The sequence below is a fragment of the Oncorhynchus kisutch genome, linkage group LG28 (assembly GCF_002021735.2).
Source record: "Oncorhynchus kisutch isolate 150728-3 linkage group LG28, Okis_V2, whole genome shotgun sequence".
In the NCBI taxonomy this organism is placed as follows: Eukaryota; Metazoa; Chordata; class Actinopteri; order Salmoniformes; family Salmonidae; genus Oncorhynchus; species Oncorhynchus kisutch.
The window spans coordinates 42,475,387-42,492,589 of NC_034201.2; the positions used below are offsets into that span (position 1 = coordinate 42,475,387).

The 17,203-nt window shown below is 51.1% G+C and overlaps 1 protein-coding gene across 1 annotated transcript in view; it reads right to left on the reverse strand.

Annotated features, from left to right (window-relative positions):
• LOC109880020 (uncharacterized) overlaps positions 1-17,203 on the reverse strand; it is a 234,318-nt gene that overhangs the window by 175,258 nt on the left and 41,857 nt on the right. The window contains exon 6 of the mRNA XM_031807688.1: positions 13,507-13,575. Within this exon, the coding sequence (XP_031663548.1) occupies positions 13,507-13,575 (69 nt within the window). The remainder of the gene's footprint in view (positions 1-13,506; positions 13,576-17,203) is intronic.

A 17,203-nucleotide genomic window follows, 5' to 3' on the forward strand; every position in this document is an offset into this window, starting at 1 on the left:
AGAGAGAGAGAGAGAGAGAGGGGGAGAGAGAGAATGAGAGGAAGAATGAGAGAAAGAGTGAGAGAAAGAGTGAGAGAATGAGAGACAGAGAGAGAGAGAGAGAGAGAGAGAGAGAGAGAGAGAGAGAGAGAGAGAGGGAGAGAGAGAGGGAGAGAGAGAGAGGGAGAGAGAGGGAGAGAATGAGAGAAAGAATGAGAGAAAGAGTGAGAGAATGAGAGAAAGAGAGGGTTAATGAGAGAGAGAGCGAGAGAGAGAGAGAGAGAGAGAGAGAGAGAGAGAGAGAGAGACAGAGAGGCTCACAAACACACACGTGGCACGGACTAATGGGTACACCTCTTTTGGAGGCAACCAGGCGCATGATAGGATTGTGGACAGCGTGCTGCATATCATTAACCCTATATTAACTTGAAGAGGTTCTGTGTGACTTAGACGGTAGAGCATGGCTCATGCAACGCCCAGGGTCGTGCTGTTCGAGTCCCGCTGGGGGACCATCCATATGTTAAATGTATGAACGCGTGACTGTCAGAGCGTGGATAAAAGTGTCTGCTAAACGACATATATATTTTCATATAGAGGTTGATGATTTGTTATTATTATCCCCCATTCTGAGTGGGATGAAGTGGGCCACACAGAGACACGCACAGAACCTATCTGTCACCCAGGAGGAAAGCAGCGCGAGTAGAGATGGAGACTGACACAGAGCCACAGGGAGGGTGGGGACTCATTCCCTCTCACTCTCTCTCTTTCTCTCATTCTCTCTCTTTCTCTCATTCTCTCTCATTCTCTCACTCTCTCTTTCTCATTCTCTCTCTCTCATTCTCTCTCTCTTTCTCTCATTCTCTCTCTCTCATTCTCTCTCTCTCTCTTTCTCTCATTCTCTCTCTTTCTCTTTCTCTCATTCTCTCTCTTTCTCTTTCTCTCATTCTCTCTCTCTTTCTCTCATTCTCTCTCTTTCTCTTTCTCTCATTCTCTCTCTCTTTCTCTCACTCTCTCATTCTCTCTCTCTCTCTTTCTCTCTATTTCTCTCATTCTCTCATTCTCTCTTTTTCTCTCATTCAATTTGCTTTATTGGCATGATGTAACAATGTACATATATATGTAGTGCACTGCCAACCCACAGCTCTCTGCGTCCTCCCCCAACAGGACAGGTAGCGTATCCTCATCAGAGGGGGCTTTGAAACCTTGAATAAGGGTTTCACATGTGGGGAAATTACACTCTCTAATTGTTTTATGTGTATTTATTCAGATAGAACTGCATTTTGCTTTGTGTTTGTGTTTCCCAATAAGCAATGTAGTTTGGTTTTAATGGTGTTGTAATTTGTTTTATTCTGATTGATTAGATCTTCTGGTCCTGAGGCTTCAGGGTCTCTCAGGGTCTCTCTCCAGGAACAGGGTTGGAGTGAAAACCTACAGGAGGGTCTCTCTCCAGGAACAGGGTTGGAGTGAAAACCTACAGGAGGGTCTCTCCCCAGGAACAGGGATGGAGTGAAAACCTACAGGAGGGTCTCTCCCCAGGAACAGGGTTGGAGTGAAAACCTACAGGAGGGTCTCTCTCCAGGAACAGGGTTGGAGTGAAAACCTACAGGAGGGTCTCTCTCCAGGAACAGGGATGGAGTGAAAACCTACAGGAGGGTCTCTCTCCAGGAACAGGGTTGAAGTGAAAACCTACAGGAGGGTCTCTCTCCAGGAACATGGATGGAGTGAAAACCTACAGGAGGGTCTCTCTCCAGGAACAGGGATGGAGTGAAAACCTACAGGAGGGTCTCTCTCCAGGAACAGGGTTGGAGTGAAAACCTACAGGAGGGTCTCTCCCCAGGAACAGGGTTGGAGTGAAAACCTACAGGAGGGTCTCTCTCCAGGAACAGGGATGGAGTGAAAACCTACAGGAGGGTAGCTCTCCAGGAACAGGGTTGGAATGAAAACCTACAGGAGGGTAGCTCTCCAGGAACAGGGATGGAGTGAAAACCTACAGGAGGGTCTCTCTCCAGGAACAGGGTTGGAATGAAAACCTACAGGAGGGTCTCTCTCCAGGAACAGGGTTGCTTAGCCCTGTTCTAGACCAAACACAGCCAAAGGGGCTGAGAACGCTTCTGGAGGGGGCGGAGGGGGACAGGAAGTCCCACGGTATCCACGGGAACTCTCACATTCCATCTTCCGCAGTCTCCCAGCATGCTCGCTGAGCTGAGCCTTCAACATCACAGCACGGAGCAGAGCAGACAGAGCAGCAATGCCTCCTTTTTATTCATTTTATTTTACCTTTATTTAACCAAGTCAGTTAAGAACAAATTCTTATTTACAATGACAGCCTACCAGGTAACAGTGGATTAACTGCCTTGTTCAGGGGCAGAATGACATATTTTTACCTTGTCAGCTTGGGGATTCAATCCACCAACCTTTCAGGTACCGGCCCAACTCTCTAACCACTAGGCTACCTGCGACACCTTTGAGGCTGTAGCTGGGGCTACATGGGACTGGGGCTACATGGGACTGGGGATACATGGGACTGGGGATACATGGGACTGGGGATACATGGGACTGGGGCTACATGGGACTGGGGATACATGGGGCTGGGGATACATGGGACTGGGGCTGTAGCTGGGGCTACATGGGACTGGGGCTACATGGGACTGGGGCTACATGGGACTGGGGATACATGGGGCTGGGGCTACATGGGACTGGGGATACATGGGACTGGGGATACATGGGGCTGGGGATACATGGGACTGGGGCTGTAGCTGGGGCTACATGGGACTGGGGCTACATGGGACTGGGGATACATGGGGCTGGGGATACATGGGACTGGGGATACATGGGACTGGGGATACATGGGGCTGGGGCTACATGGGGCTGGGGGTACATGGGACTGGGGATACATGGGGCTGGGGATACATGGGACTGGGGATACATGGGGCTGGGGATACATGGGGCTGGGGATACATGGGGCTGGGGATACATGGGGCTGGGGATACATGGGACTGGGGCTGTAGCTGGGGCTACATGGGACTGGGGCTACATGGAACTGGGGCTACATGGGACTGGGGATACATGGGGCTGGGGCTACATGGGACTGGGGATACATGGGACTGGGGATACATAGGGCTGGGGATACATGGGACTGGGGCTGTAGCTGGGGCTACATGGGACTGGGGCTACATGGGACTGGGGCTACATGGGACTGGGGATACATGGGGCTGGTGCTACATGGGACTGGGGATACATGGGACTGGGGATACATGGGGCTGGGGCTACATGGGGCTGGGGATACATGGGACTGGGGATACATGGGACTGGGGATACATGGGACTGGGACTACATGGGACTGGGGCTACTTGGGACTGGGGATACATGGGACTGGGGATACATGGGACTGGGGCTACATGGGGCTGGGGATACATGGGACTGGTGCTACATGGGGCTGGGGCTGTAGCTGGGGCTACATGGGACTGGGGCTACATGGGACTGGGGCTGTAGCTGGGGCTACATGAGACTGGGGCTACATGAGACTGGGGCTACTTGGGACTGGGGATACATGGGACTGGGGATACATGGGACTGGGGCTACATGGGGCTGGGGATACATGGGACTGGTGCTACATGGGGCTGGGGCTGTAGCTGGGGCTACATGGGACTGGGGCTACATGGGACTGGGGCTGTAGCTGGGGCTACATGAGACTGGGGCTACATGGGGCTGGGGCTGTAGCTGGGGCTACAAGGTACTGGGGCTACATGGGACTGGGTCTGTAGCTGGGACTACATGGGACTGGGGATACATGGGACTGGGGCTACATGGGACTGGGGATACGTGGGACTGGGGATACGTGGGACTGGGACTACATGGGACTGGGGATACATGGGACTGGGTCTGTAGCTGGGGATACATGGGACTGGGGCTACATGGGACTGGGGATAAGTGGGACTGGGACTACATGGGACTGGGGCTACATGGGACTGGGGCTACATGGGACTGGGGATACATGGGACTGGGGATACATGGGGCTGGGGCTGTAGCTGGGGCTACAAGGTACTGGGGCTACATGGGACTGGGGATACATGGGACTGGGGATACATGGGACTGGGGCTACATGGGGCTGGGGATACATGGGACTGGGGCTACATGGGGCTGGGGCTGTAGCTGGGGCTACATGGGACTGGGGCTACATGGGACTGGGGCTGTAGCTGGGGCTACATGGGACTGGGGCTACATGGGACTGGGGCTACATGGGGCTGGGGCTGTAGCTGGGGCTACAAGGTACTGGGGCTACATGGGACTGGGTCTGTAGCTGGGACTACATGGGACTGCGGATACATGGGACTGGGGCTACATGGGACTGGGGATACGTGGGACTGGGGATACGTGGGACTGGGACTACATGGGACTGGGGATACATGGGACTGGGTCTGTAGCTGGGGATACATGGGACTGGGGCTACATGGGACTGGGGATAAGTGGGACTGGGACTACATGGGACTGGGGCTACATGGGACTGGGGCTACATGGGACTGGGGCTACATGGGGCTGGGGCTGTAGCTGGGGCTACAAGGGACTGGGGCTACATGGGACTGGGTCTGTAGCTGGGACTACATGGGACTGGGGATACATGGGACTGGGGCTACATGGGACTGGGGATACGTGGGACTGGGGATACGTGGGACTGGGACTACATGGGACTGGGGATACATGGGACTGGGTCTTTAGCTGGGGATACATGGGACTGGGGCTACATGGGACTGGGGATAAGTGGGACTGGGACTACATGGGACTGGGGCTACATGGGACTGGGGCTACATGGGTCTGGGGCTACATGGGGCTGGGGCTGTAGCTGGGGCTACATGGGACTGGGGCTACATGGGACTGGGGCTTTAGCTGGGGCTACATGGGGCTGGGGCTACATGGGGCTGGGGTTGTAGCTGGGGCTACAAGGTACTGGGGCTACATGGGACTGGGTCTGTAGCTGGGACTACATGGGACTGGGGATACATGGGACTGGGGCTACATGGGACTGGGGATACGTGGGACTGGGGATACGTGGGACTGGGACTACATGGGACTGGGGATACATGGGACTGGGTCTGTAGCTGGGGATACATGGGACTGGGGCTACATGGGACTGGAGATAAGTGGGACTGGGACTACATGGGACTGGGGCTACATGGGACTGGGGCTACATGGGACTGGGGCTACATGGGGCTGGGGCTGTAGCTGGGGCTACAAGGTACTGGGGCTACATGGGACTGGGGCTACATGGGACTGGGTCTGTAGCTGGGGCTACAAGGTACTGGGGCTACATGGGACTGGGGCTACATGGGACTTGGTCTGTAGCTGGGACTACATGGGACTGGGGATACATGGGACTGGGGCTACATGGGACTGGGGATAAGTGGGACTGGGACTACATGGGATTGGGACTACATGGGACTGGGGATATGTGGGACTGGGGATATGTGGGACTGGGGATACATGGGACTGGGGATACGTGGGACTGGGGCTACGTGGGACTGGGGCTACATGGGGCTGGGTCTGTAGCTGGGACTACATGGGACTGGGGATACATGGGACTGGGGCTACATGGGACTGGGGATACGTGGGACTAGGACTACATGGGACTGGGGATACATGGGACTGGGTCTGTAGCTGGGGATACATGGGACTGGGGCTACATGGGACTGGGGATAAGTGGGACTGGGACTACATGGGACTGGGACTACATGGGACTGGGGATACGTGGGACTGGGGCTGTAGCTGGGGATACATGGGACTGGGGCTACATGGGACTGGGGATACATGGGACTGGGGATACATGGGACTGGGGATACATGGGACTGGGGATACATGGGACTGGGGATACGTGGGACTGGGACTACATGGGACTGGGACTACATGGGACTGGAACTACATGGGACTGGGGCTACATGGGACTGGGGCTACATGGGACTGGGGATACATGGGTCTGTAGCTGGGGCTCCGAGAGACAAAACAAAGCCTTGGACACACTCAGGGGCCCTGTCCTGCCCAGAACACTGTTCTTTGCTCAAGACATGAGCTCCCATGGTTGGGAGAGGGGAGTTATTTAGAAGGGCTAGGGAACATGCTTAGGTCGTATCTAGCCTGTGATGTACAAATGTCTCACTTATAGTGTAACTAGCCCTATGTGAAAGGGTGACGGTTGAGGTCCATTGACAGGGATCTCTAGAGTTGAGAGAGACACACACAACCAATCACACACACCCAAATGCACACATACACACAGACACCCTCCTGATCAGAGAATCTCCAGACCAAGGAATAATGGACTGTGTGTAAACTGAGATGTTTCAAATGAGGCAACAGGAACTGGGCTTGTGATGTACTGATACCATGCCATCCTTCAGACCAGATGAGACAATCAGTAGATAGAGTACACACATGTACGGACGCACGCACGCACACACACACAACAGACACACACACACACACCGGGCACACACACCAGGCACACACACACGCCAGAAAAACACACACAAACCACACCACACACATCACACCACACACACACAAACAAACACATACACACACACACCAGACACCAGACACACAAACACACCAGACACACACACACCAGACACACACACACACACACACCAGACAACAGACACACACACACACACAGCAGACACACACACACACCAGACACCAGACACACACATACAATAAATATTCTCTTTGAAACTGTTCCATCTAAGCTCACTTTGGGACACAAGTATTTATCCACATCTGAAGGCTTTCTCCAAACAGAAAAACAAGTGAATGGGGGGGGGGGGGGGGGGGGGCGTCGAGGCAGTATACAATAGAGGTCTCTCTGTGGGGCTGAGTGGAGGAGGTGGGTGGAGGGTGGATGGGGGGAGTGGGGAGAGGAGGAGGGGGAGGGTGGATGGAGTGAGTGGGGGGAGGAAGAGGAAGAGGGTGGATGAGGAGAGTAGGGGGAGGAGGAGGAGGGTTGGTGGGAGATTGGAGGGATGAGGGAGGAGGAGGAAGAGGAGGAGGGTGGATAGGGGAGTGGAGGGAGGAGAAGGATGAGGGTGGATGGGGGAGTGGAGGGAGGAGAAGGATGAGGGTGGATGGGGAGAGCGGGGGGAAGAGGAGGAGGGTTGATGGGAGGTTAGAGGGAAGAGGAAGGTGGATGGGGGATTGGGAGGAGGAATTTGTATGGGGAGAGTGGGGAGAGAAGGAGGAGGGTGTATGGGAGAATAGAGGGAGGAGGTGGAGGGTGGATGGGAGAATAGAGGGAGGAAGAGGAGGGTGGATGGGAGAGTGAAGGGAGGAGGGGTGGATGGGAGAGTGGAGGGAGGAGGAGGTTGGATGGGAGAGTGGGGAGAGAAGGAGGAGGGTGTATGGGAGAGTAGAGGGAGGAAGAGGAGGGTGGATGGGAGAGTGGGGAGAGAAGGAGGAGGGTGTATGGGAGAGTAGAGGGAGGAAGAGGAGGGTGGATGGGAGAGTGAAGGGAGGAGGGGGTGGATGGGAGAGTGGAGGGAGGAGGAGGTTGGATGGGAGAGTGGGGAGAGAAGGAGGAGGGTGTATGGGAGAGTGGGGGGAGGCGGGAGGAGGGTGGATGGGAGAGTGGGGGGAGGAGGAGGAGGGTGGATGGGAGAGTGGAAGAGAAGGAGGAGGGTGGATGGGAGATTGGGGGGAGGAGGAGGAGGGTGGATGGGAGAGTGGAAGAGAAGGAGGAGGGTGGATGGGAGAGTGGAAGAGAAGGAGGAGGAGGGTGTATGAGAGAGTGGAGGGAGGAGGAGGGTGTATGAGAGAGTGGAGGGAGGAGGAGGGTGTATGAGAGAGTGGAGCGAGGAGGAGGGTGGATGGGAGAGTGGAGGGAGGGCTGATCTGAACTGAAGCCAGTCTGAAGCAGAGGAAAAGGGGAAAGTGAAGAGGCTTCTATTAGATGTCAGTGGGCTTTTGTGTCCATGTCAATGAGCAGGATTAAGGTATTTAAAATAATCTGACTGAGGCTCGGAGAGGTCACAGCACAGACAGGGAGAGAAGACAAGTTTTTCCTAGCCACCGTGCTTCTACATCCGCATTGCCTGCTCTTTTGGGGTTTAAACTGGGTTTCTGTACAGCACTTTGTGACATCTGCTAATGTAAAAAGGGTTTTATAAATAAATGTGATTGATTGAGAGGAGCATATGGCAGAGCAGGGGGTGCAGTTGCTCTTATACATAGAGTTAGATAGATAGACATACATTCATCTAAAGCTCTTATACATAGAGTTAGATAGATAGACATACATTCATCTAAAGTGCCACCAAATATTTTGCTGTGCGACTTGGGAGTTTTATTTTGGAAGCACCGTGTGACAAAAAAAAGATTCTGATAAAAAAAACTCAATGCCTGACAATATTCTAAACAGTCTGAAGCCCCGCCCCCTGTCACTCAACAGGCACACAGCTCACACACAGACACTTCCTGTTTCTCTCAGCATGCACTTAACAGATTCTTCCAAAGCAACAACAGGCTACCACTTTCCACGTTGCTTCTAAAATTAAATCCATGTTTTCTCTATTATAATATTAGTTTGTGTATCTTTCTTCGCAAAATGTGAGTTAGTTCGGCTAAAGAAGCTGGCATGTGACTAAGAGATAATTTATGCTTGATCTGAAAATGTGGTTGGAGGCGCCATATGGATGGTGTGACGCAATAAAGGAGCCTCCGGAGGCATGGAGAGGCCAAATTGAGCTCCGTACCGCATCGTTGTGTGCATCTCAAAATGTGTATAGCTCCGCATTGACATGATTGGTTGACGGTCGGTGGTGGCGAGAGGTCTTGTATAAACACGAACTCACTTCCTTAACAACTTCCTTCACAACAGCGCTGCTGGGCGAAGCGCAAGAAGTATGAATGTCCTCAGTTCTGCAGAGGCGATCTCACTGTAAATGCTGCATGGCCAATGCAGACGTCGAATTGACCATGCAGCGTCTTTAAAGATAATTGCTATTGCTAATCGCTATCTACACTGAATATATATATATATATATATACTGTATATATATACTGTATATAATCCATAGATCAGGGCCTAATGAATTTATTTCAATTGACTGATTTCCTTATATGAACTGTAACTCAGTAAAATCTTTGAAATTGTTTATATTTTTGTTCAGTGTAGCTTGCTGGCTAGCTAGCTAAATGCACTAGCTAGGGCAAAGCAAACATGATCTCTAATACAGGTGACGACCAGTGATGGTGTCCTGTAGATCAGTATGTTGTCTGTGCAACGGCAGGTTCTGAATCTGATAACCTATTCTAACATCGTTGACTAAATGTAACATCTATGCACCTATTCAAATTCTAGGGTCCCCTGAGAAATACTGACCAACACTTTGGTTCCTACACTGTCATAACTCCTACCTGGCTTTTCATTTGTTGTCATGCCAAACAACACCAACCGTAGAATTAGATTAATAATTATTATGATTCCAACAGTTCACCCAAGTGTTTTGATCTACTGTATATTGCAAGTCAAATTGCAATATTTGTTTGAAAAATCACATTTAGATTTCTTTGCCCATATCGCCCTAACAAACTGGTAACGGCACCATTATGCAAACATTTAGTGATACAGAAAGAAAGTTTAAAAAATATTCTTTAGGAGGTGTGGTTCAAAACTGAGTAGGATTCAAATAGGCCCAATATAGGCTAAATCTCAATCCATTTTTTATATATATTTTTCTGGTGATCCTAACTTTTTAAAGTTAATAGCACCATAGCTTTCAATGATCCTCCTACACACACACACACACACACACACACACACACACACACACACACACACACACACACACACACACACACACACACACACACACACACACACACACACACACACACACACACACACACACACACACACACACACACACACAGACACACACACACACAGACACACACACACACACACACACACACACACACACACACACACACACACACACACAGACACACACACACACACACACACACACACACACACACACACACACAGACACACACACACACACACACACACACACACACACACAAACAGGTCGATAGTAACACACACACACACACACACACACACACACACACACACACACACACACACACACACACACACACACACACACACACACAGACACACACACACACACACACACACACACACACACACACACACACACACACACACACACACACACACACACACACACAAACAGGTCGATAGTAACACACACACACACACACACACACACACACACACACAACACACACACAACACACCACACACACACACACACACACACACACACACACACACACACACACACACACAGACACACACACACACACACACACACACACACAAACAGGTCAATAGTAACACACACCGCACAGGGCATCCATTTCATATGTAGATAACCTCAATCAGGTAGTGGAAAATGACTGTAACAGCTTCCCTCGCAGATAGAAAAAATAATGCAATAATCATGTTTCCCTGAATACTGAAATCCCAACGCTTCATATTGTGTGTTTACAAATGAGAGAGAATAAACCACAGTAAATATGACATTTGTTATTTTAACAAAATAATAAGGCTTCATTAGCATGTTTTGTAATTATTCGGAGGGATTATCTGCAGTCTATCCCGGGTCTTATGAGAGAGATCTAATTAGTGAATCACTCACCCTCAGATCCTCTCTCTCTCTCTCTCTCTCTCTCTCTCTCTCTCTCTCTCTCTCTCTCTCTCTCTCTCTCTCTCTCTCTCTCTCTCTCTCTCTCTCTCTCTCTCTCCCTCTCTCTCTCTCTCTCTCTCTCTCTCTCTCTCTCTCTCTCTCTCTCTCGCTCTCTCTCGCTCTCAACCAGGAGAATTAGCTAACACTAGCCCGGCTAATTACAGCGCCGCAATCGAATCTGCTCTCTGAGACAAGAGCAGACTAATGAGCCCTTGTTTATTGAACTTAACGACTTCAAGAAAAAAGATACAAGTTGGAGTTGTTATTTTTATTACCTATTTCGGGGGAAAGAATAAGTCATAATTGAGATGGTATCTATCAGCGAAGGCAAGCTGCCTGTTTGTCAGCCATCATCCAAAACAAATACTGAAAACAAACTGCCAAGAGAACACAAGATTTATTTTCTTCAGTTTTCACGTGACCCATTTTCCAGTGCTGCAGGAACGCGTGACAGAAAGGAGAGCAAATCTGTATGATGGTATGATAACCTCACACCTAAGCCATGGACCCAATGTGCCTGGCTGGCTGCCTGGCCCAGCATATGGAGAGGAGACACTGTCACTCCACTGGGTCCTCTTTCAATGTCGTATTAGTCTATGAAAATCTACATTCCCTTTCCCCCACAAACCAAAATAAATCATCGTATTTTACAGGTGCCGGGAGAGCAATATGAACTGTGCTGAGGCCTGTGCACCTGTTTGTTTTGATGTATCTCCTGTAAGCATAAGGCACTGAGCAGTCAAAAACACAACCGTAGTGTTCTGGCACTGAGAGAGGATGAGTTCAACAGAAGATACTGGGTTCATCTGCCCATGCTCATCTGAGCCCTGTTTGTTCACTGAAGTCTGAAGGTGTGTGATGGTAGAGAGAGGAGGAAGGGGGCTGGGGGGGGGGGGGGGGGGGGGGGGTCCAGCTGCCCCCCACCCCACCCCAGGGGCACTGACCCTTTCTGGCCCAGCGAAGCGGAACGTTGGGTGGTGAGGGGAATAGGAGAGGAGGGGGGCAGAACACGTGAGCCAGGTATGTGCCCCACTTCTCGCCTCTCCTCTCCTGGCACGGGGAGACCTGCGCCACAGCTGATGTGCATCTGTGTCCTTCCTGTAGCGCGGGTCAGTGAATACATTACCACAGCAAACACTACTGCCATCCACCTTTACAGAGGCAACACAGGTGTACGTGTGGGTGTGTACAGGCATGTCCATGAGAGTTTGGCCTGAAGATACGTACATTCTCTTGGAATACTGAAATCCAACAATATACTGCACATATGCATCGTTACATACATACTTTACACACACACACACACACACACACACACACACACACACACACACACACACACACACACACACACACACACACACACACACACACACACACACACACACACACACACACACACATACACACATACACACATACACACACACACACACACACACATACATACATACATACATACATACATACATACATAAGCACCACGTCTCCCAAATCCTCTTTCAGTGGGATTTCATCTTCACCAATGAGCTCCGGGTTCCGTTTGACAAAGAGCAACAAATCAGGTCTGCCCCGTGGCACTAAACAATAACTGGGGTGAACCAACTCAACTCTGTGGGGTGTAAATCAAAAGCTTTCTCCTATTTGGTATGTTCCAGTTCTGCTCCGTAAGAACTGTCTCCAGAGCAGCCGTGCTGTAGTAGCCACAGCACAGAGAGAGAGGACGGGCAGCAGACCCAGTCAGGGGAATAGAGAGACAGTAGTGGAACCACACTATCTAGCCAACATTAGCTCACACAGCCGTTGAGATGCAGACGTTTTGGGAGATCAACAGAGTAAATACAACCAGGATTATTGTGTTAGATAGATGTCATAACACAGACAACATAACAACAACCATATCATCTCCAGTACTCTGGGTCTAACACAGCTACCAGCAGGCCTGGTAATGGTCCAACAACAACTATATCATCTCCAGTACTCTGGGTCTAGCACAACTACCAGCAGGCCTGGTAATGGTCCAACAACAACTATATCATCTCCAGTACTCTGGGTCTAGCACAGCTACCAGCAGGCCTGGTCCAATAACCTTAGTTCAGTAAGCCTATAGAGGACGCCCAGGTCTGAAGACTCCTGTCCAGCTGAGACAGATACATGCACAACGTGGAAGAGAGAAGGCCTGTGTTTAGGTGCCCTGGAGGCATGAAGGAGGGAGGGAGGGAGGTTGGGAGGGAGGGAGGGCGGGATGGAGAGAGGGAGGGGGAGAGGGAGGGAGAGAGGGAGGGAGAGAGGGGGCTCCAGGCACTTTGGCAGCTATTGTTTCACAGTCCATTATCCATGTGGGTTTTATTAAGGGGAGCGGAGAGGAGAGAACAGCCTCCTCATTCTGGCTCCCCTCGTCCTCCCTCACTGTGGAGGAGCAGACGCTGTGGAACGTGATCACTCCACATACACTGTAGTACTCACTGTAGTACTCACTGTAGTACTCACTGTAGTACTCACTCTAGTACTCACTGTAGTACTCACTGTAGTACTCACTGTAGTACTCACTCTAGTACTCACTGTAGTACTCACTGTAGTACAAATAGAGCCATAGGGTGGGTAGGCTCTGGGCCAAACCTCAGTAGATACATGAGCTGACTGTTCTAACCTGAACCTCATACTGTTCCCTCACTGCATCAGCAGCTTCATAGGAGGCCACACACACACAATGCGGTCACAGTAGGAGTAGTTGAGCATGCGGAGGAGTGTGTGAAGGTACCTGTCGATGATGACGGGGTCAGACGGGGTCTCATTGCGGTTGCCACAGCTCTTCTTGTCACAGCAGCGGCTGAGGGGTACAGAGAGGCGAGAGAAGGAGAGAGGGAGAGAGGGGAGAGTGGGGAGAGAGGGGAGAGAGGGGAGAGATGGAGAGAGGGGAGAGAGGGGAGAGAGGGGATAGAGGGGAGAGTGGGGGAGAGGGGAGAGAGAGGAGAGAGGGGATAGAGGGGAGAGTGGGGGAGAGGGGAGAGAGAGGAGAGAGGGGATAGAGGGGAGAGTGGGAGAGAGGGGAGAGAGAGGAGAGAGGGGATAGAGGGGAGAGTGGGGGAGAGGGGAGAGAGAGGAGAGAGGGGATAGAGGGGAGAGTGGGAGAGAGGGGAGAGAGAGGAGAGAGGGGAGAGAGGGGATAGAGGGGAGTGTGGGGAGAGAGGGAGGGGGGGTTAGAAAGATAAATAAAAACACACTCATGTTTCAGGGAGAGCTGCTTCAGCCAGGCCTAGACCTCCACAGGATAAAGGGGAAGGTAGCCTTCCAATTATCAAACAGCCTGGTCCTGTTCTGAAGGCTGAACTAAGGCTTTCCCAGGCCCACCCAGCCCTTTGTCACCTGTAGAACAGACTGCCTCTGTCTGTGTGTCTGGGTGCATTATTTTTCTCTACATATGGCTTTGTTAAAGCAGCCCACAAAGACAGGCCATACAGAGGCCAGCCTGGTTAGGGGTGACAGGTGTGCTAGGGGGGTGGGCTGGGGGGGGGGGCGGGGAGTGGGGAGCGGGATGGGGGAACCCCTAGTATTACCTGAGGCAGGTAGCAGGCACCCCCCTCCCTCTCTCTCCTGGTCTCTCCTCCCTTTTACTTCACCGTCTTGGGTGAAACATTCTCTGTTCACTGCTAATCTGACAGTCTCTCGCCTGGCTCGCTCTATTCACTGCTAAGCTGACACCCTCTCGCCTGCCTCGCTCTGTTCACTGCTAACCTGACACCCTCTCGCCTGTCTCGCTCTGTTCACTGCTAACCTGACACCCTCTCGCCTGTCTCGCTCTGTTCATTGCTAACCTGACACCCTCTCTCCTGCCTCGCTCTGTTCACTGCTAACCTGACACCCTCTCGCCTGCTTCGCTCTGTTCACTGCTAACCTGACACCCTCTTGCCTGCCTCGCTCTGTTCAATGCTAACCTGACACCCTCTCGCCTGCCTCTCTCTGTTCACTGCTAACCTGACACCCTCTCGCCTGCCTCTCTCTGTTCACTGCTAACCTGACACCCTCTCGCCTGCCTCGCTCTGTTCACTGCTAACCTGACACCTTCTCGCCTGCCTCGCTCTGTTCACTGCTAACCTGACACTCTCTCGCCTGCCTCACTCTGTTCACTGCTAACCTGACACCCTCTCTCCTGCCTCGCTCTGTTCACTGCTAACCTGACACCCTCTCTCCTGCCTCTCTCTGTTCACTGCTAACCTGACACCCTATCGCCTGCCTCGCTCTGTTCACTGCTAACCTGACACCTTCTCGCCTGCCTCGCTCTGTTCACTGCTAACCTGACACCTTCTCGCCTGCCTCGCTCTGTTCACTGCTAACCTGACACTCTCTCGCCTGCCTCACTCTGTTCACTGCTAACCTGACACCCTCTCGCCTGCCTCGCTCTGTTCACTGCTAACCTGACACCTTCTCGCCTGCCTCACTCTGTTCACTGCTAACCTGACACCCTCTCTCCTGCCTCGCTCTGTTCACTGCTAACCTGACACCCTATCGCCTGCCTCGCTCTGTTCACTGCTAACCTGACACCCTCTCTCCTGCCTCGCTCTGTTCACTGCTAACCTGACACCCTCTCGCCTGCTTCGCTCTGTTCACTGCTAACCTGACACCCTCTCACCTGCCTCGCTCTGTTCACTGCTAACCTGACACCCTCTCGCTTGCCTCTCTCTGTTCACTGCTAACCTGACACCCTATCGCCTGCGTCGCTCTGTTCACTGCTAACCTGACACCCTCTCTCCTGCCTCGCTCTGTTCACTGCTAACCTGACACCCTCTCGCCTGCTTCGCTCTGTTCACTGCTAACCTGACACCCTCTCGCCTGCCTCGCTCTGTTCAATGCTAACCTGACACCCTCTCGCCTGCCTCTCTCTGTTCACTGCTAACCTGACACCCTATCGCCTGCCTCGCTCTGTTCACTGCTAACCTGACACCCTCTCGCCTGCCTCGCTCTGTTCACTGCTAACCTGACACTCTCTCGCCCGCCTCGCTCTGTTCACTGCTAACCTGACACCCTATCGCCTGCCTCGAAGGCAAAATGTTTGAGTGGTCCCCCTTTTGACGGCAGAGAGCGTTTTACAGGAGCAGTGCAGTTAAGAATGTGATTTTCCCGGTTTTCTTTAATTATATTTCTACACTATGAAATTGTGAAAATGATGATAACACCCTTTTTGTGAGCTGTTTTTGAAAAATGGCTGAAATTTCATTTCATTCAGCTGGGAGGGAGTTTTTTGGCCCAGATGAGGAAGGGCAAGAGGGAGGGGATACCCAGAGTGGACGCTACGACAGCAAAAGCTCTTGTTGTATTATATTGTATGACAACATAATCAGATTTTATGATAATACAGTGCCTTGCAAAAGTATTCATCTCCCTTGGCATTTTTCCTATTTTGTTGCATTACAACCTGGAATTTAAATAGATTTTTATCTGGATTTCATGTAATGGAAAAACACAAAATAGTCCAAATTGGTGAAGTGAAAAAACAAAAATTGAAAACGTAAAAGTGGTTTGTGTATATGATGTATTCACCTCCTTTACTGTGAAGCCCCTAAATAAGACCTGGTGCAACCAATTACCTTCAGACGTCACATAATTAGTTAAATAAAGTCCACCTGTGTGCAATCTAAGTGTCACATGATCTGTCACATGATCTCAGTATATATACACCTGTTCTGAAAGGCCCCAGAGTCTGCAACACCACTAAGCAAGGGGCAGCACCATGAAGACCAAGGATCTCTCCAAACAGGTCAGGGACAAAGTTGTGCCGAAGTACAGATCAGGGTAGGGTTATGAAAAAAAATATCCAAAACTTTGAACATCCCACAGAGCACCATTAAATCCATTATTAAAAAATGAAAATAATATGGCACCACAACAAATCTGCCATGAGAAGGCCGCCCACCACGGACCAGGCAAGGAGGGCATTAATCAAAGAGGCAACAAAGAGACGAAAGATAACCCTGAAGGAGCTGCAAAGCTCCACAGCGGAGATTGGAGTATCTGTCTATAGGTCCACTTTAAGCAGTACACTCCACAGAGCTGGGCTTTACGGAAGAGTGGCCAGAAAAAAAAACTTTGCTTAAAGAAAAAAATAAGCAAACGCATTTGGTTTTAGCCAAAAGGCATGTGGGAGACTCCCCAAACATATGGAAGATGGTACTCTGGTCAGGTGAGACTAAAATTGAGCTTTTTGGCCATCAAGGAAAACGCAATGTCTGGCGCAAACCCAAGACCTCGCATCACCCTGAGAACACCATGAAGCATGGTGGTGGCAGCATCATGCTGTGGGGATGTTTTTCATCGACTGGGAAACTGGTCAGAATTGAAGGAATGATGGATGGCGCTAAATACAGGGAAATTCTTGAGGGAAACCTGTTTCAGTCTTCCAGAGATTTGAGACTGGGACGGAGGTTCACCTTCCAGCAGGACAATGACCCTAAGCATACTGC